The 21768-nt window shown below is 39.1% G+C and overlaps 1 protein-coding gene across 9 annotated transcripts in view; it reads left to right on the top strand.

The window, feature by feature from the left end:
• Positions 1–21768, top strand: part of LOC148351264 (uncharacterized) — a 53191-nt gene that overhangs the window by 11950 nt on the left and 19473 nt on the right. For 6 of the 9 annotated variants that reach the window (XR_015852902.1, XR_015852903.1, XM_088354791.1 and 3 more), the window contains exon 3: positions 15972–16310. Coding sequence is in view for 7 of the 9 variants with exons in the window: in XM_088354791.1 (XP_088210917.1) it covers positions 15972–16310 (339 nt within the window). In the remaining 2 variants the exon portion in view is untranslated. Of the gene's footprint in view, positions 1–15971; positions 18868–21768 lie in introns of those variants that run through there. The other 3 variants (XM_088354787.1, XM_088354789.1, XM_088354788.1) reach the window with 1 other exon arrangement.

Below are 21768 nucleotides of genomic sequence, written 5' to 3'. Positions count from 1 at the left end.
TATTTTTTTCATAATTAAAGCTCACCGGCGAATGGATTTAAAACTATTGTAAGGGCTAGGGTTGCACAAAATTTACGTATTTATTGATTTGCCAGAAGAAATCACTGATCACAATTGCTTACAATTCCATGGCATTGGATGCAATGAGAATTCAACCCAAGATCATGGCGTGGAGTGTGCCAGATTACTATCCACTAGACAAGTAGGGATACAAGCGTCACATAAAGAATAAAGACATTGTGTTTTACGGTCCAGAAAATACGGCACTCAGACATTTATGGCGGGCCGGATTGATTCATCCTACATATGTTATCTATTTCAACTTACTCATATTTCAACGTTTATATGTTTGACACACTAAATTTACATCTTCCCCTTGAGCCACTATGCCGCCTTTAGCAGCTTCATCGTCTTAACCTTTATAAGATTTAGAGCTGCAACAACAAATTGATCAAATTGATTAAAATTGATGTTTAAAGGCATTGGCAACAAATAAGTTTAGCAAATTGTTGTGTTGCAGGATTTATGCATTACTCAACACGTCACGCAGCCAGTGACGTCACATGCAGTACTAGTCAGCGAACATAACAGAGCGAGGTGGAGTGCAAACTAAGGACCTATTTTTAAAGGCTACGGTAAATTTAACTCATGAAACATGACAGACATGGAGAAAACATTTTGACCGAAGTCTGCAAAAGTGTGGGAGCACTCCACACTTACCAAAAAAAAGTGCGTCACTTGGTCGCTTTGCAAAAGTGATGGAGTAATCTACGAAGATGAAGGGAGCTCAGTCGCAGGGTAATCCACGGCATTATTTACTTTTATTAGTTTGTTATTTGCCTTTTTAAGTGTGGAAAATTAACGGCTGGATGTAAAACATTTAAATCACAGAATAAAATGTAGTTGCCGTCATTTTTTCCCCCACCACATAGCACTTTCAATTTTTTTCCCCCCACTTCGCTCTGCACTTTGGGGAGCTGGAGAGTGGTGTTTTTTGAACTTAGTGGTGCTCACGTAGCACATTTACAGAAGCATGACTGAATATTCTTATCCGTTGCAGCCGTTTTATTTTCGGGGAATTTGATACTATAATACAGGACGTACTAGTCAAATTGTGGTCCTCGATTTCTAGAAGCACTGCGTAAAATGCATCACGTTGTCTAACTAGAAAGTTACTGCTTACTTTCACAAGTTGCAGAAGGTTTCAGGCCGAATCTCTGCCGCTTTCAGTGGATTTGTGTGTGCCATGGCTTAACTCAGAAATAAAGTCATAGATCGAATCCGGGTCATTTTCTCTGAACTCCTCGTCAGGTGACGTCGGATAATTACATTGCCTCGTGTCTCCTACGCTGACGCCAGTGTTTGAAGAAGTAGATGCCCGTGTGTGACACCTACTCACAGTAACTTTCTCTGAATCCACTCCTTCAACTCTTCTTTTCTTACTCGGGCCACCACAAAGCATAATTTGCTCAATGGTGAGCTGCTTTAATGCTGATCAATTGCATTTTGCTATTATCTCTACTCTTCTACCTGACTCCAACTACAAACACCACAACTCCACTCTATTACTCTTCTTCTTAGCCTGTTGGACCAGACCTTTTTTTTTCTCTAGCCAGCGTGAGCATTGCCGTCATCGGGTGACCACAGTTGAGCACTACAGTGCTCCATTGACTTCAATTTCTCTTGCTCTCTCTCTTGCTCTCTTGCTTACATTTTATTTCAGTTAATACAGGGAACAAAAACACACGGAAAGAAATGAGCTGAACAATACAATATTATCAAACATGTTTGAGTAATAAGTGATATCTAAATTAACGTAACATAACTCTGCGACAGTTGGCCTCTACCTACATGAATACTCTTATACATACATACAGCGACCACTACGAAAACATATTTCAACCCCAAGCTCACTGTCATTGTACCCGAGTGAGACCTTGTCTAGAGAAGGGACTGCACAATACACAAAGAGGTAAGTATTAGTTTCAGGAGCGAGCAGCAGCAAGTCAACTGCAGGAGAGAGAGTGGGAAAGGTGAGAGGAGAGAGAGTGGGAAAGGTGAGATGGCACAACATTCATTTGGACAGGTAACTTAAAATTAGTTTTACCTGGTTATATCAGTATTATTTTCCCCCCATTTTATTAACACTCCACTTATTGAAACATGAATATTTTGTTTGTTTGTTTGTTTGTACATGATTCAATTGTTTGTTTGTTTGTACATGATTCAAATTGAATCTTTTCTTCCGGCGCCGTCACGAATGGCAGCCACTCCAGCAGCTCCCGTGTTATTTTCGATTGTTCTCGTTTGTTCTCAGCTCAGGGATGCTGCTGGAAATGTGAATTTCCCTTCGGGGATGAACAAAGTATCTATCTATCTATCTATCTATCTAAAAGACACCATAACAACCGCTCCCGAAAGAAGAAAAGACGCCCGACACACGGTGGCAGCAACTTCCTTCAATTAACTATATTGCAGTGTAGAACGAAGGAACACGTTTGTCTGGTGCCGATCGTTCTCAACCAAAGTATATAATCTTTTAAGGCATTTTTTGTAATCTGTAATTAATTGAAAAAATATATAGTTGAATCCTTTGAAAATTACTTTATTAGTTTTGTTTGTTAAAAGAGTAATGAATTGGTGGGTCATGTATATTTCATTATTGCTATCTTCATTTTTAGTTTTTATTCTCCTATTTTTTTGTACTCTTTTGTACATTATGATTATAATTTCAATGTAACTACCTTTCCATCAGTTACCTTCCTTTAAAACTAATACATTCCTATCTTAAAGGACCATCCTCCCCTGTACTGAAAATGAAAGACCAATTTGGTAACAATAATGAAAATACTAATCAATAAACCTGGTTTCAAGATAATCAACTAATTTAAATTATCAGGAATTATTTTCATATTGTCGTATATGATTACTTGCCCTTGCACCAAAAACAGGTTTTTGCGTTATCTTTTCTTGCATACCTCTGAAAATAAAGGAAGCCCTTCAGGGCGAGGGGCGTGTGAGATGGCCTCACAGGTAGATGAATAAAGCCTGGTCCTTTCCTTTTTTGGCGGTGGGCTTTACGGCGGTTGTTCTCATCCAGACAACAGGGACGGCCAGATCCCCAGGCTCTTGCGGCCTCGACATTCTGGTGTGACCGGACTCCAAGCCCGGAGAACCCAGTCGGCCATCTTTATCCAGGCCCATGCATTTAAACACTTTGGGGGTTTCAAGTCTTTTATATACAACTGGAGAGTCTGGTCACTGGTCCTGTGAATGAATTGTGGTTCTTTTTCGGGGTTGGCAGAGTTGGTGGTTGGAGAAAGGTTAGGGGAAATGTATTTGCCGCAGTGTAGTTCCTCCACAATATCATAGAATGTAATTTGTAAAAGTGCTATCCTGAAGTGCAGGATCATTTACAATTTTAAAATCATAACACGAGTGTTATCAGTGAGCGTGTACGTGTATGTACAGTGAAGAGAATAAATATTTGAACACTTTTCTATTTTGCCATTTCTCCCACTTAGAAATCATGGAGGGGTCTGAAATTTTAATCGTGGGTGCGTGTCCACTGTGAGAGATAAACTAAAAAGGACAATCCAGACATCACAATGCATGATTTACTTAACAATGTATTTGTGTGATATAGCTGCAAATGAGTATTTGAACAGCTGAGAAAATGAAAGCACTCAACCGACACAACATCACACCTCCTAAGGCTCCAGTATTTGAGACCACCCAAACTCCCGAGGTGCCCCCTGCCGAACAACAACGGGGCATGTTCATTCGTTACCGGTTCCAGTAAGTAATATTTGCTAAACACATGAGATGGAAATATGCATATTAGCATTAGCAGTTCACAGACACAGCGGCTTTGACATTTTATATGTATGGTTCATGACTAATTCTGAATAGTGCCAGTAGCTCAGGAGATAAAGTGCTCGTCTTGGGATCAAGCGGTCGCAGGTTCCCGGCTCCTCCATGTTATATGTCGAAGTGTCCTTGGGCAGGATACTGAATCTCTAAGCAGGTAGTTGCCTTGCATGGCTGACTCTGCCATTTGTATGTGAGTGTGTGTGAATGTGTGAAGCACATTGTAAAGCGCTTTGGGAGGTTTTCATTGACTTGAAAAAGCGCTACATAAATGCATATCATTTACATTTAATATTTAGTTGGTGCGTAGCACGGCGGCGCAGTGGTTAGCGCGTGTGCGGCACAGTTCTGAAGTCATGAGATCGAACCTCCTGTGTTGAGTTTGCATGTTCTCCCCGTGCTTGCGTTGGTTTCCTCCGGACACTCTGGTTTCCTCCGACATTCCAAAAACATGCATGTTAGGTTAATTGGCTGGTCCAAATTGTCCTTAGTTGTGAATGAGCGAGCAAATTGTCTGTCCCTGTGTGCCCTGCGACTGGCTGCCAACCAGTTCAGTGTGTCCACTGTCCGAAGATAGCTGGGCCCTTGCGAGCCTACTGAGGATAAGCAGTGCAATTAATAGATGGATGGATTAATATTTGGTACAGTAGACTTTGTCGGTGTTCTCGTTTGCCCGCGTCCCTGCGTCCTAGATGCATCATTTTTGCTGGGGACGCATAGTCTCAAATCAACGTGCGTCCCCAGGACGCAACCTGTTTGCCACAAAATTGTCACTATTACCCGATTACTTTTTTTTAACAAATATTTACTGCACTCCAAACTTTTCGTCAGGCATTTTCGTTTTGGTCTCGTGGTTGGAGTTTTCATCTACACGTTGATCTCGGCCAACGAGATCTCGTTGTCAAGTGAAAGGAAGTCAGTCTTTTTTTAGAGAACCGGCTTTTTTGGCTCAACTCATTAAAAAGAACTGTCTCTCAAACGGCTCACTTGCTTTGATGATTGATATTATGAATTATGTTGTATAAAGAAGTTGAGAAAAAAAAGGAATTATCAAAGGAGAAAATAAAAAAAAGACAGGTTTGTGGTTATCCCTTTAATCGGTATATTACCAACAATAATTTGATGCAGAAATGAATTTATAATTTGATAATTAAAACTGAATGAATACATAGATTTATATTATATATTTGTCGCCGATTTACGATTTCAACCTCGATAACACAAAATTTTGGGGACCCATAGATCTCTGTTTGGACCCATAGATTTTTGAGCATGCGAGTCCCTGGGACCCATCACTTTTCAGAGGTAAAATGAACAGTGCTTTGTTATTACATTCTTATCCTTTATTTCTTGGTGGAAGGGGAATGCTATAAGACACTTGATGCTTCACACCCCCAAAGCCCTGAAGCTAATATTGTGAATATTATAGAGTTTAGCTGCATTGGGTCGCCTTCAGTGTTAGTGACGTTTTTGTTAATGTCTTAATAAACTCAATATATAGACAATGATCACCTTTTTTGTTATAATAAACATTTCTCCATCACCTGCTAGTAATCCCACTTCTGCCACCAATAATGTAGCGGTCGTTTTGTGTTGGTAATGGATTGCTCCTCGTTCATGAAAAAGTACTCAGACACTCTTGGTCTCTTTTGAGAGTGACAACCGTCAGCACCCGTTTATTGTAAACACACCAAACTCTCCAAAACGAAACTCTCGCTCCCCTACACTCTCGCACCAACTTTCGCGACATTCGTCGCTCTACTGACATCATTCATGCGCACCTCACATTCTCCAGCGTGTTTTGCCTCCCAGGCAGTTAAGTTTTGGCATTATAGCGACACCTTTAATAAAAAAAAAGGTGTCCTGTGGTGATGGGGCCCTCTCCTTGTGAGAGGTAAGAGAATTCTCCCACTGTGGTCTGTTGCGTGTCGTAAGAGGCGACTAAAGTGAAGGAAGCCTGGGGATCCTCTCCTCTCTATCTCTATTCCCTAAGAGAGAGCAAAGCAAAGAAAGGGGGGCAGGAGACCGAAAGGTCTCACAAACCCTAGTTATAGGGTCACTAAATGTCAGAGAACGTGGAAGTAAAGCGACTGAGAAGAAAGAGGGGATCGGAAGGATGATGACTGTAAGGAAGGTTGATGTGTTAGCTTTGAGTGAAATTAAGATAAAAGGAAAGGGTGAATTACAGCTTGGAGGTATGTATGGTAGAAAGACTGGAGTTACGGCTAGACACGCTAGAGAAAGCAAAGGAAAAACTGGTGGAGTGGAAAGGGATATCTTCCAGATTAATGTGGGTGAGGTTAAAGTGGGGTGTAGAAGTGCTAAGGGGAGAGAGGAATTCTGGAAGGATTTGTCCGACAAGTGCGAAAGAAGGGTGGAATGTGGTAATACTAGGTGACCTGAATGCTCGAGTAGGTGATGGAATGGTTGAAAATGTGATAGGTAGATATGGGGTACCAGAAAGAAATGAGAGTGGGAAGACATTGATTGAGTTATGTGTGGAAAATTAGTTGGTGATTGGAAATACATTTTTTAAGAAGAAGGACATGAATAAGTATACCTTTGTCAGAGTGGATGGTGGTGAGATGGTGTACAGAGCACTGATTAATTATTTAGTGGTTAGGAAAGGAATGTTAAAGTAGATTTTTGGATGTGCATGTTTACAGAGGTGAAATGAGTGGTATGTCTGATCATTTTTATGTGGAAGGAAAACTGAGAATAGATGGATCGTGGAGGGCTAGCTATAAGAAGAGTATGAGGGAAGAGGTGAAAATGTCAGAGTTGAATAAGGCAGAAAAGGGAAAGCGAGGATAGGGGAAGAGTATGAACGGATTAGTAGAAGAGGAGTGGAGAGTGTGGAAATGGAATGGAAGTGGTTCAAAGAGGCAGTGTTGAGGAGTGCAAAAGATGTGTGTGTAATGAGAAAAGTTGGTCGAAGTATTAGGAAAGGAAGTGAATGGTGGAATGATGGGGTATCAGAGGCTGTGACGGAAAAGAGACTTGCCTTTGAGGAGTGGCTGCAATATAAGAAGAGTGGTGATGCGTATGAAAGGTGAAGAAGAGGTTGGTAAAAGCAACGAAAAGGAAAGCAAATGATGAATGGTGTCGAAAGATAGGAGTGAACTTTGAGGAAAGGAGAAAAGTGTTCTGGAAAGGTGAATGTAGTAATTCGAGAGGAGTCAGTTTGTTATCTGTGCCAGGTACGCTGTATGGAAGAGTCTTGATTAACAGAGTGAGAGGAAGAACGAATGGAGGTGGTGATGGAGGAGCAGAGTGGTTTCAGGAAAGGAAGAGGATGTGTGGATCAGGTGTTCGCAGTACTGGGGCGGCAGTAGCTCAGGAGGTAGAGCGATCGTTTTAGGATTAAGGGATCCCAGTTCGAATCCCGGCTTGTCCGTGTTACATGTCGAAGTGTCCTTGGGTAAGACACTGAACCCCCAATACCCCCAATAAGCAGGTTAGCGCCTTGCATGGCTGCACAGATCACGGCCGCTATTGGGAAATGTGAAGCACAATGTAAAGCGCTTTGGGAAGTCAGTGACTTGAAAAGCGCTATAGAAATGCAGATCATTTCATTTCATTACGACAGGTGTGTGAGAAATATTTTGCAAAAGGTAAGGATGTTTATTTGGCTTTCATGGACTTGGAAAAGGCGTATGACAGAGTTGATTGAGCGGCGTTGTGGCAAGTGATGGTAATGTATGGAGTGGGTGGAAAGTTTTTGGAAGCATTGAAGAGTTTTTATATGAACAGCAGAGCATGTGTAAGAGTAGGGAGTGAGACAAGTGAGTGGTTCCCTGTGTTGACTGGTGTGAGACAGGGGTGTGTAATGTCCCCATGGCTGTTTAATGTGTACATGGATGGCGTGGTGAGACAGGTGAACGCGAGAGTATTTGGCAGAGGTGTAGAGATGATGGATAACAGTGGAACAGTATGGCAGTAAAGTCAGTTATTGTTTGCAGATGACACAGCGCTTGTGGTTGATTCTGAGGAATGAATGAATGAAAACTTTTATTTCGAACATTAAACTAAAAACACGACAAAAACAATGAGTCAACAACAAAATAATGTCACATAACATGTTCGAAAAGGGGTAGTCAGAAGCAGAGGCGTGTTCAGGAGAGTGAGTGATTGCTATCGCTAGCTTCTGAACGGCCAGTGATTATTGAGCGCTCGCGTGCCCGAGTAATCACGGGAGAAAGACCGCTTACTTTGATTTCCAACATGGCGTCGACAGTGCAGAAGATGGAGGATCTCACCCTGACGAGTGCTGTTGGCGATGTAATATATCGTCTTACATTGCCTGGTAATGTTTGTGAACAATGCAAGACAGGTATGACCCTTCCACTGCGTTTAGGATAACCTTAACTGTGTCAATATGCGAACTGTCGCTCATATCAGCCAACTCGCTCAAAGCAAGCTGTAGATTGAAATCCATTGTACTGTCGTCGGCCATTTTGGATCAGTAAGGCAATCACAGTGAGCGATTGCAAAACGTTCAGCAGTGCGCGGCAAGCGATTATCAAGAGACTACATGTCTGATCACTCTCCTGAACACGCCTCTGATTCTTATTTTCCCTACCACTTTATCTTCCCTATTAAATACATTTTACAAATCCTCCTTTCCTTTTGTGTCTAATATAACAAAATCTCGTGGATATAATTATTACATAGGTTAGATATCAATAATTATAATAATTACAATAATCACATATTTTATACACTAATCTTCGTAATACCCTTCCCTCAACGGCATAATGCGCTTAGTTACCAAATGTCACTGCGGCACCAATGATAACAATAAAAATAAACATAATATTTATAATAACAGTTCTGATATAATAATAGCAACAATAACAAGTTAACCATAGTTTTAAACGCAGTATTTCCAATCTCCCTCATATCCCATTTTTTTCATCCCTGTATATCGCCTGTAATGCTTTTTTGTATTTAAATTTGAACACATGGATAGTTGGACATTGTTTGATCTCATCTTGTAAATTATTCCAAAGTTTGACTCCACACACAGAGTGTAACAACCAGGAAAAGTACACACATACTTTTCCTGGTTGTTCTCACCTTTGGGATTTTGAATTTACTACAGCCCCTCAAGTTATATTTTCCCCCTTTCCGAGTGAATAATTTTTGTATGTTTTCTGGCACTACGTTTTTGTTGACCTTAAATAACAGTTGTGAAGTGAAAATTTTTATTAAATCATCCAATTTTAATCATTTGGACTACATGAATAAAATATTGGTATGATCCCGATATCCTACCCTGTGTATGGTTCTTATTGTACGATTTTGAAGGATAAAAAGGGGCTTTAGTGAACTTTTGTAATCATTGCCCCAGACTTGTATATGTTAAATATGGCAGAACTAGAGAACAATATAATAAATACAATGCATTATAATTTAAAAGAAATTTGACTTTGTTAATTTTTGAAATGCTTTTAGATACCTTAGTTTTTTATGTGTCTGATGTGTGTTTTCCAACTTAATTTATTGTCTATTATGACCCCTAAAAACTTTCTAAACAATGTCTATTGCAACACCATCCATTTTTACTTCTAAATCTTGATTTACCTTACGATTACCAAAGAATGTTACTTTGGTTTTATTTAAATTTAAAGATAATTTATTTATATCCATCCATACTTTTAGGTTAATTAGTTCACGATTAATACAGGTTACCAAATCAATATAGTTATCATTTGAATAGAAAATGTTAGTGTCGTCTGCAAATATTACTATTTTGAATAGTTTTGAAACCTACCGTTAATATATAAATTAAATAACTTTGGTCCCAGGATAGAACCCTGTTCACAACAGATGCCCAAGTATTCAGACGACAACTGTCCCATTTTTACATATTGCTTCCTCCCCGTCAAATAACTTTGAATCCATTGCAAAGCCAATCCCCTGATGCCATATCTTTCCAGTTTTTTTAATAGTATATTATGATTAATAGTATCAAATGCTTTTTTTAAGTCAATAAATACCCCGACTGCGTATCTCTTCTTTTCTATTCTATGGGTGATTTCTTATACTCCATCAACAATTGCTTTGTTGCTGATCTGTTTGCTCTAAAACCATATTGACTTTCATTAATCAATTTATGTTTATCTACAAATTGTTCTAGTCTATTATTGTAAAGTCTCTCTAATATTTTGGCGAACTGAGGAAGCCGAGATACCGGTCTATAGTTGGTAAAAATGTGCTTGTTTCCATTTTTGTATCTTGGTATAACTTTTGCTATTTTCATTTGATTTGGAAATTTGCTTGTTAGAAATGATAGATTACAGATGTAGGTCTATGGTTTCACAATGCTATTTATAATTTGCTTAACTAGTACCATATCGATGTCAAAACAATCCACAGACGTTTTGTTTTTACAGTTGTTAACCACGTCTAAGATTTCTGATTCCGTAACCCCAGATAAAAATATGGTCTTGGAGTTCATTTTTATCAGTGACTCAAATTGTTTACTACTGCACTCTGGGATATTTGCAGCGAGCTCTGGTCCAACATTTACAAAATAACTATTGAAATTCTCCACAACTTGATTTAAATTAAAATTTTCACTGTTCTTATCAATAAAATAGTTTGGATATGCATTACTTACATTTTTTCCTTTTATTATACTATTTAATATATCCCAAATACCTTTGATATTACTTTTGTTATGATGTAATAAATTGATATAGTATAATTTCTTGCTCACTCTTAATATTCCTGTTAATTTGTTTTTATACGTTTTATATCGGGATTCGGCTTCCTCAGTTCTTAGTTTAATAAATTTTCTATATAAGGTGTTTTTTTCTTAAAAGCATTATATAAATCCTTAGTTATCCATGGATTGTTTACAGATTTAGATAGATAGATACTTTATTTATTCTTAATATTTGTCTCATTGTGCAATTTTTGTTATACTTGTTGGTGAATATTTCCAAAAATATGTCAAACGCACGATCCACATCATCTGTACCATATATAGCATTCCAGTTTTGTTTAACTAAGTCATCATAGAGTGATATGATAGTCTTTTCAGTTCTAACTCGTTTGTAAACATAATCCTTAGTTGATTCTTGTCTAGTAAGCTTTTCATCATACACTGTAAATACTGGTAGGTGATCAGAAATATCACAAACCAGTAATCCGCTGACGTTTGTGAATTCCATATTATTTGTAAATATATTGTCAATGAGAGTTGCACTGTGTGAAGTGAATCTGCTACGCCTTAATATAGTTGGGTACAAACTCATACTGTACATTATATTAATGTAGTCTTCAATGTTTTTATGTTTGTTTGGATTCATTAGATTGATGTTGAAATCTCCACAAATGAATAGTGTTTTTGTGTGTGTTGAATATGTTTTTTCAGCCCAGTTTGTGAAGGTTTCCAGATTTGAGACCGGTGATCTATATACACAACTGACTATAATATTTTTCCTTTTTTCATTTGTAATTTCTATTGTAATACATTCAAGTAAATCGTCAATGACAAATGACATGTTTTGTATTATTTTCGATTTGAATCTTTTGTGCACATATATAGATACTCCTCCTCCGGTTTGTTCTATTTACATAGTTCAAATTATAGTCGTTTAATTCAAAATTAACACCCCTTTCCTCACTGAACCAAGTTTCAGAAACTGCAATCACACTAAACGGGTTCTCAAAATGCTGGAAGCATTCAGTGATGTCATCAAAATTTGTGTGCATGCTTTTACTGTTAAAGTGTAATATTGAGAATTTCCCTTCAGATTTAACAAAAGTATTATATTCATTTCCAGAATAATATTTGCAATTGTCTGAGCTAGTTGATAGAAATTTGTGGTCAGGATCGAAGTCACCTAATCTTGAATTATTGGAGTCAGTGTGATCAACAATGCTCAGTTCCGGTAGATCATGGCCTAATATATTATGATAGATTTTTTCATTGTGATCTGTAATAAAGGTGTCCATATTGTCAGTCCAGGATGCCATTGTAACACTTCAGGCAAATCTGTCCAGCTCCTGCATTTCTCGGACCCAAAGTATTTTTGCTTCTTCTGGAGTGCCGTTAAACTTTATGTATACTCTACAGTTTGAAGTCCAAGTTCCTTGTATGTTGTTTGTTTTCTTCAAAAATCGAGCCTGTCTTGCAATATCAGTTTTTTTTGCTTAGGTGTTCATTTAAATAAACATTTGTCCCTTTTAGTTTTTTCCTTGCTTAAGGATTTCATGTTTTCGTTTCCTGTTGACAAATCTCACGATGGTTGCTTTAGATCGGTTCTCACCTCTTGTTAATTGATGGCATGCTTCTATGTCCTCAGCATTGATGGATATCCCTTTTTTGCTCATAAAGCAATAACCTGTTGCTCAGCAGAATCTTGATCAGCATCCGTTGCAGTACTTTTATTTGCCACAACCTTGGCATAGGTCCGAGGGTTGATGTCCAGACTGGTGATAATAATGTCATTGATCCTGGTGTACTGTTCCAGATCTGCTACGCGTCCTTCTAGCGCAATAATCCTCTTGTCTTTCTCCATGTTTTCGTTTTTTAGATCTTTGATTTCAGCCATTAAACTCATGAGTGTATCTTGTTGTTTAGTGACTATATCCATTTTGTCCATTAAAAAGCCGAGTGACTTTTTAATTTCCTCAAGTTCTTTATCCCTGCTCGGCATCTTGAAAATTCCACGCTTCTCTTACAGCACGGTCCGCTGATCGCCTCACCCAATCGCCTTCTGACTCTCAGGTTGTTATTTCGCCAGACTTTGGTCGCTTTACAAAGCAGCGCCGCCATGTTTGCAAGCGTCAACAATGGCCAATCCCAGAAAGCAGGACGAATCTGCCTCCTTCCTGCACTGGTTTTCGAAATAAATCCGCCGACTCAACGGCGACGTCGACTCAGTGCTTTATTTCTTTTCAAAACCCACAGACTCCAAAATCGTGGCATTCACGTAACCATCGCACATCATTAGCGGCTACGTTAGCTTCACTCGCGGTGCGGTGCGTTCACGTGCAGTCAGTGATCTCCGATTTCACTTTCCAGGAGGAAACATTGAAAAGGTTGGTCTTGGAGTTTGGAAGAGTATGTGATAGGCGTAAGTTATGTGTGAATTTTGGCAAAGTAAGCTGATGAAGTGTTCACGGATGGAGTGGGCATGGCGTTAGAAATAAGGTTGCATGGACAGGTGTTGGAAGAAGTTGAAATCTTTAGGTACTTGGGTTGTGATGTGGCTGCAGTTGGTGGAATGGAGTGTGAGGTATTGCACAGAGTGAATCAAGGAAGCAAGGTTTTGGGTGCTCTGAGGAGAGTGATGAGCAACAAGAGTATGAGTATGGATGTTATGAGGGGACTGCATGAGAGTGTGATTGTGCTGACTGTGTTGTATGGTGCAGAGACTTGGAGCCTGAATGCAGATTTGAGAAGGAAATTAAATGTTTTTGAGATGAAGTGTTAGGAGTGACAAGATTGGATACATTGAGAAATGAAATTGTGAGGGACAGAACTGAAGTATTAGTGGAATTGAGCAAGCGTGTGGATAAGAGCGTACTCTGTTGGTTTGGACACATGGAGAGGATTGAATGTTTAAGAGGATTACAGAGTGGAAGTAAATGGAAGGAGACCAAGAGGAAGGCCGTGATTGACGGTGTTAGAAGAAGAATTTACTTTTATTGTCATTCTTTGTAACCATGCACACAGAACGAAATGTCGATACAGTTAAACTGTAGCGAGCAGATGCAACTGCAGCCAAACAGGGCGCTGCCATTTTAGACCCAACTGCTGTGTTGGGAGTCATTAGGTGACCAAACCCCCCAATTCCAACCCTTAATGCTGAGCGTCAAGCAGGGAGGCAATGAGTACCAATGTTGTAAGTCTTCGGTATGACTCGGCCGAGGCTTAAACCAGCGACCTCCCAGTCTCAGAGCAGGCGCCCTACCATCTAGGCTACTGAGCTGTTTAGAGTTATGAGTGCACTGCAGGAAAGAGGTTTAAATCTAGTGGAAGCTAGAGCTCTTGTTGGTGATAGGAATGAGTGGAGAGGTGTTGTAAAAGGATAGTGGGATGTTTGGGTGCGTTTTAAGGGATGGGCAGGGCACCTGATGATGCGGCAGGGTAAAGCAGTAAAAGCTGTCGGGCCCTGCTGTTGAACAAAAGAGTGTGTTGTGTCACCCTGACCCGAGTTACATGGCCGCTTTCTTGTGTCCCGTTTCATCTGGAGGGACGAAAGCATGACCAAATTAGGTGCTGAGGTACCTAACTTGTTTGGGTGTTTGGACATTTGGGTTGGCCATGGTCCAAAAATGTTTGTGTGGGGTTTTTGCAATTTTTTCCCCCGTTTTATTTTCTTTGTTATTGTATGTGTTTGTCTTGCTGTTGGTCACCCCTCTTGATGGATATGACCATGGTAGATAGATAGATGGAGTTTGATAAGTTCAAATATGGTACTGCAGCAGGAAGTTAGAAATTAGGAAAACAGAAAGTAGTTGCCAGTTAATGGAGAGGCCAGCTGAACGTAAATGTCCTTTCATCCATTGCCATCCTTCTTTTTTTTGAGCCATAAGCATTGTCTGTAAGTAGAAAATGTTATTTACAAGATATATTTTATTTTTGATAAATATTGATTTTTATGTTATATTATTATTCAGATGTTGTTAGTGAACATTGCTTAGCATACCATGTGCTCATTGTACGATGCTAATAGGGCATCAAAGATACTTGTAATTTATGAACAATATCAATATCTACAATAAGAACAATATCTGTTATTATTTCAGTTTTACACCTTGTCTGATACAAGAGTCTTCATTAATCATGGAGCTTGAGACGCTATAATATAGCGGCTATATCCTGAGTCTCACGTGATTTTTCAGGGAGTTTGGCTGGCTTTCTTGGTTCTGAACACCATTAGGAGGGCAGTGCACAGCGCGCTAAGTACGTTGACATTTTTTATTTTTTAATATCTAGTAGTATCCATTCAATATGATTGGTGTAAAGAGTTGAGAAGAGGCAGGCGGGCTTTTTAAAAAATTTATTTATTCTTTTAAATAAAGGTGAATAAGAAAGCTTGATGCGGTTGAGAAAATGGTCAGAACGCTTTTTTTCGGCCACTTTTTACCACGGAGAAGGACATCTTGAAGCATATCTTCCAAAAGTAAGTTAAACCCAACTTTTATCTTTATGGATCATATTTTTTTTTGTACATAACAATAAAGGTTACTTATACAAGCCTTAAACATACTTATATAAACCTTAAACCTAAAAAATACAGCACTGAAGAAACTCACGAAGAAATTCAACTTGGGTCCTGGACAATCGTTCATAACTTGTTCGCTAGTCGGGCAGCGTCTGTGCTTTTTTGTTTTTGTTTTTGTTTTTACAATGTGCAAAAAAATGCCTCTTTGTTGTTTAAGGGACATTAGCATTTGGAACAAAAAAAAACAAAAGCTAATCTGAAACCCCAATGATTTTAAACATGATGTTAAGCACAAAGAGCAAAAAGTAACCACTAATGCTTTTTTGGGAAATTTGCATTGCAATTCAAACATGTGAGTATGTCAATTAGGACAGCTGCTTGCTGGCATGCATGATGTATTTTCTAATCATTAAGCTTGTCATAGTTTGCTGTTTTCTAACGAGATAAGAAAGTAAAGTATGAGTATCTATTATGACACAAAAAAGAAAATTTAAACTTGATGCTTAATCTTCAACTTATTCACACCATTGTGTGCAAGTTGGGCTTTTTTATGAATCACAGTTAAACACTGCTTAAGAGGGTGGTCACTAAAAGCCTCATCTTAAGCCTACTCTCTGTGCTTATGTTTATGTTAATATTGTTTTCATCAGCTGATCTCATTCGTAAGTAGGGTAGCGTCTGAACTGTATTCATTTTATTAGTACAGTATTTTATTTACTGTGCATTGTAAGTTTCCATGTATGTTTTTAACACTTTTTTCCCCACTCATATGTGCACACACATTTTTATAAGAATAGGGAAGGGGCAGCCCTATGGTGAACATTTTCTAGACCCTTGCTCTCAGCACTAAACATTAAAGTCAAAAGTGTTTGATTGTAAAAAAACATGTTGGTTTTTTTTTGTTTCTTGCAGACGTCTGTGAAAAATATCTTCCACTTGGGCAACAGAAACCAGAGTTGCCTGGCATTAAAAAGGAAGAGGAGGAGGATTTGAAGCCTTATCAAGTTAGGAATGATATGGAGCCTGTTCATGTTAAAGAGGAGGATTTGAAGCCTATTCAAGTTAAAGAGGAGGAACATTTCACAGATTTTCCCGTGACTGGGGCCAGTATTATAACCACCAAAGACCAAGGTCAACATGAAGAGAACAACAAAAATAATTCTCCAGGCAGCTCCCGTCAAGATGTGAAAACAGATTATGTTGATGACACATCCAACTCTGCACACACTGATGGAGACGAGCTGTCAAAAGGTGATAACACATGTTCTCAGTGTGGGAAAACGTTTCGGTACAAGAGTCGTTTGAAAGTGCACATGATAGTCCACACTGGGGAGAAGCCTTTTGCATGCTCCATTTGTGGTAAAAAATTCACTCATAGTACTGGCTTAAAGTATCACACAAGTACCCACACTGGTGAGAAACCTTTTGTGTGCTCATTTTGCGGTCAAAGATTCATACAGCGTTATGACTTAAAAAATCACACAAGAACCCACACTGGAGAGCAACCTTTTGCGTGCTCAGTTTGCAGTCAGCGATTCAGCAGGAAGAATGCCTTAAAACTACACATTCGAAGCCACAGTAGTAACAAGCCTTTTGTGTGCTCAGATTGCGGCAAACTATTCAGTGGGAAGGATGCCTTGAAATTACACACTAGAAGCCACACTGGCAAACAAACTTTTGTCTGCCCAGTTTGCAGTAAAACATTTACCAGTAGTGGGAATTTAAAAATGCACACAAGGACCCACTCTGGTGAGAAACCTTTTGTGTGCTCAGTTTGCGGTCAAAGATTTACTCAGAGTGAGAGCTTGAAAAACCACACAAGAACCCACACTGGTGAGAAACCTTTTAGGTGTTCAGTATGCGATCAAAAATTCAGCAGGAAGTATGCCTTAAAATTGCACTCAATAAGCCACACTGGGGAGAAACCTCATGAGTGCTCATTCTGCAATCAAAGATTTACCAAGTTGATTCAATTAAAATATCACACCAGAAACCATACTGGTGAGAAACCATTTGCGTGCTTACTGTGCGATCAAAGATTCAGCAGAAGTAATGCATTAAAATTACACACAAAAGGCCACACTGGTGAGAAATCTTTCACCTGCTCATATTGCAATAAAATGTTCACTGATCGTAGCCGTTTAGAAAGGCACGCAATAAATCACACTGGTGAGAAACCTTTTGCGTGTGCTGTCTGCGGCCAAAGATTTACTCAGAATGGGAGCTTAAAAATCCATTTAAGAACCCACACTGGTGAGAAACCTTTTCAGTGCTCAGTTTGTGGTCAAAGATTCAGCAGGAGAGATGCTTTAATATCACACAGAATAAGCCACAACGGTGAGAAACCGTTTGTGTGCTCTCTGTGTTGTAAAGCATTCACTGATCGTAGAGGTTTAGAAAGACACACAAGAACACACACTGGTGAAAAACCCTTTCCGTGCTCAGTTTGTGGTCAAAGATTTAGCAGGAAGAATGCATTAAAATCACACACAATGAGTCACACTGGTGAGAAACCTTTTACCTGCCCAGTTTGTGGTCAAAGATTTAGCAGAAAAAATGCCTTAAAGTTACACACTATGAGCCACACTGGTGAGAAAACATTTACCTGCTCAGTCTGCAGAAAAACATTTTCCAATAGTGGTAACCTTAAGAACCACATAAGGACCCACAGTGGTGAGAAGCTATTTGCCTGCTCAAGTTGCGGTAAAAGATTTACACGAAGAGGGGCTTTAAAAACACACACTAGGACCCACACTGGTGAGAAACCTTATGCATGCTCTGTTTGCTGTCAAAAATTCTCAACTCAGGCTAAAGCTCAGAGTCACGAGTGTGCTGGTGAGAATAATATTGATTTCTCTGCCTGATGTCATATTTTACGTTTAACAAATCACAGCTGCTGTTCTGATATTTAAGTGTCACTGCATGTGTATATATATATATATATATATATTTAGTCATGGTTATTGCAACACCTTAATGTTCTTTTAAAATTTGCCTAAAATCCAAATCCAAGACAACCTTAGAAAATTTAATGCTATTCTTGAATCCTTGGGAGAATCTGGACGATATTGGTATATTTTAAAAGTAAGGCTGACATTTTGCCATCAACTAAAATTATCACTGAAAGTGCTCCTAATTTATTGTAATCTGAGTTTGAAAAAACAGAAATAGGTTTTCTCGCCTGAACTTTTTTTCGCAATCAAATGCCTGCAGATTAGTGTAGCATGGGCATTTTTGCTGGAAACAGGTGAGACAATAGCTTGATACCTTACCTGGTGCCTTGTCAAATTTATCACAATCTGAAAATCTAAACATTGTATTTTACAGTTTCAAATGGTAGGTTTAGGCATTTCCCAAAGTGGCTCTTTTGAGACAACCAGTTAACAGCATTGAAGGTTTTGCAACTCTGTATTTAACATTGGCCAATGTTTTAGACATTTGGAAAGGGTTGTAAATGTTTTACTTCACTTTCCAGAAGTCAAACAATGACTTTGTATACTTAACAATGGTTAAAAAAAAAAAATCAATTGTTGCGTTGCGCACTTTGATTTTGGGGTTCAATTTAAATACACAGTCCTGTTCAGAGTATCATTGGCTAACTAATGTTTCAATCATCATTTTAACTACCGTAAATTCTAGACTATAAGCCGCTACTTTTTTCCCTAACTTTCAACCCTGCGGCTTATTCAGTAATGCGGCCAATTTATGTAATTTTTCTAGCGGCCGCTAGCGGCGCTCGAGTGTTGCTACCATTAATTGCCCTGTCAAAGCTATATTATTATTATTATTATTAAAGCTTTGAAAACTCTCTCGGTGTACCGTCTTTCTTTGTAAATATGTGTAACCCATGTATTTGCAACTGTATATTTTGGTAATGTAGTTATTTGTAGATAGATAGATAGATAGATACTTTGTTCATCCCCGAAGGGAAATTCACATTTCCAGCAGCATCCCTGAGCTGAGAACAATCGAGAACATTCGAAAATAACACGGGAGCTGCTGGAGTGGCTGCCATTCGTGACGGCGCCGGAAGAAAAGATTCAATTTGAATCATGTACAAACAAACAAACAATTGAATCATGTACAAACAAACAAACAAACAAAATATTCATGTTTCAATAAGTGGAGTGTTAATAAAATGGGGGGAAAATAATTTCTGATACTGATATAACCAGGTAAAACTAATTTTAAGTTACCTGTCCAAATGAATGTTGTGCCATCTCACCTTTCCCACTCTCTCTCCTGCAGTTGACTTGCTGCTGCTCGCTCCTGAAACTAATACTTACCTCTTTGTGTATTGTGCAGTCCCTTCTCAAGTTTCTTCATATATCACACAGACCTAGTACACATGCACTGAACTGTCTAATTAGTTGCGATTATGATTCAGGGTTGATTATAAAAGTATTATTGAGGTTTTCTTCATCAACATTTTTTCCTTCACAACGATATAATATAGGTCATTCATAAGCAAGAGTATAGAAGTGTGCTTTAAGCCTAGTTTTAAACAGCTCCACTGAGGTTGCAGATCGAATCTCAGTGGGAAGAGCATTCCACAGCCCCGGGGCCCGATTAGAGAACGCTCTCGAACTTGCGGATCTCTTCTTGGCTCTTGGATCACTAGTAGACCAACGTTTTCAGGGCGAAGGCTCCTGACACATAATGGCTGGTATAAAAAAAATCGAAGACCTGACGGCAGATCATTGTGAAAAGTAGATTCCTTGCTTTTTTTTTTTCAAGTTAAAAGTAAAAAAAAAAAAAAAAAAAAAAAAAAAAAAAAAAAACACTAAGTACACAGTGGACCCCTCTAATGGCCACAAATAAAAATCACATTAAAACATTTAAAATGTAACAATGGGTTTGGTTTGTGCAAATTACAATCTGTGCAATGCAAATAAAGACATCATGCCACAATCTTCACAGAATATGTCCAAACCTGACCTTAAACCAAGTGCCGTATGCACTATAGCGAGAGACATCTGTCTTTTGATTATTTGCATGTGGCACAGAGTGAACTTGAACCACCACTTGAAAGCAGAGCAAAGTACGCACTTATAAAACAGGTGGCCAAATGAACATTGGCTAAGTCTTGAATTCTTCTATAAAACTAAGTGGATATCATAAGTGTGACCAGAACATGACATTTTAAAAAAAATATTCATACGCTCCCCTACTTACGACCATACGAAAATTTTATTTCGGGATGGCGAAAAATATCCGGACATTGCTCTAAGTTAGATTTTGTATTGTGTGCACCTTTTTCTGAGTACAGGACATTACTGTCGTGCTTCTTTCCGTCGCTACCGGCGTGTGGCGCTGTGATAGGTCACCCAGCATTCACCCCGAAGAAGAAGAAATCCGGCTTCCACTTCCTAGTTGGTGTGTAAACATATATATATACCACAGCCATATCCCACTAGTGGGAGGTGGCTAGAGTCATTTCTGACTCTTTTTGAGAGATTGATTCAGAGGAGGGGATTCCCAGCCCCCTCGCTCAACCCAACTGAGGTGTTGGGAGTCATTAGGTGACCAAACCCCCCAATTCCAACCCCTAATGCTGAACGCCAAGCAGGATGGCAACGGGTACCAATGTTTAAGTCTTAGGTATGACTCGGCCGAGGCTTGAACCACAACGTCCCAGTCTCGGGGCGGGCGCCATACCCCCAAAGCCACCGAGCTACTGTACTGAATAGACACTTATTCTGATATGTTTTGCACGGGTGAACGAAAAATGAGGGGCGGAACAAATGCGGGGTGCCGAGTTTAAGTGGGGACCGCTAAAGGTGAGGAACAGACAAGGAAAGAAGAGGGGGTAAAAGTGGGTTAAAGAAAAAGGAGTTGCGTGAGTAAATGTGTTCATCTGATATATTTTTCCCACCTTACCTTTGGAAATATACATTTTTTTCCTTGGATTACTTTCAACGGGACCTGGACTCTGCAGGTCTGCATTAAACCTTAAGTACCGGTATCATTTTCCGTTCATTTTGCCGGCTGTGATTTTTGGACTGGGGACTTTAATAAGAGGACATTTAGTTTCAATCGCGGGACTTGAAGTCGGGTTTGGGTTAATTTTGTGTTTGTGTTACATGTTTAAATGTGGGCGCATGCGGCTTATATACAGGTGCGGCTTGTGTACATACAAAATCGGTTTTCCTCTTAAAATGTGGTGGGTGCGGCTTATAATCAGGTGCGCTCTATAGTCCGGAATTTACGGTAGTTACTACTGGCTGAAGATATTCGGAGCTGATTTTTGTTTTATCAAACAAACCTTTGTTGGCTAATGTGGGCTGTGAGAAAAAAAAGCCTTCAATTGGCCGAAGAATATGTAACTCAAAAGTTCAGAGGCTAACAGGCTATATAAAATGATTTTACTAGTCAATGTATTTTTAAACGAAAATTATGTGGTGAAATGAGATGATAACAACAAGAACGTCCCAAAGAGGCACAAATGCTTTTAGGCAGATTATTTTTTTATCTGTCTGCATTATTGTGTGTTTTGGAACAACAAATATTTTACACAGTCGGTCCTGGATGGAATTACTTTATGCTTGCAGATCATCAACTCATCAGCTGATTTCCCAGGGGAGTTATTAGTTCAGTGTTCTCGTTTGCTGGGGACGCATAGTATCAAATCAACGCAACTTTTTTGACACAAAATTGTCATATTACATTTTTTTTAAACAAAGATTTACCGCACTCCAAACTTTTCGCC

This window comes from Urocampus carinirostris, chromosome 15 (assembly GCF_059441175.1).
Source record: "Urocampus carinirostris isolate Australia breed hairy pipefish chromosome 15, RoL_Ucar_1.0, whole genome shotgun sequence".
In the NCBI taxonomy this organism is placed as follows: Eukaryota; Metazoa; Chordata; class Actinopteri; order Syngnathiformes; family Syngnathidae; genus Urocampus; species Urocampus carinirostris.
Note: the sequence above shows the minus strand (reverse complement) of the source record. Positions and strands in the feature narration are given on the sequence as shown.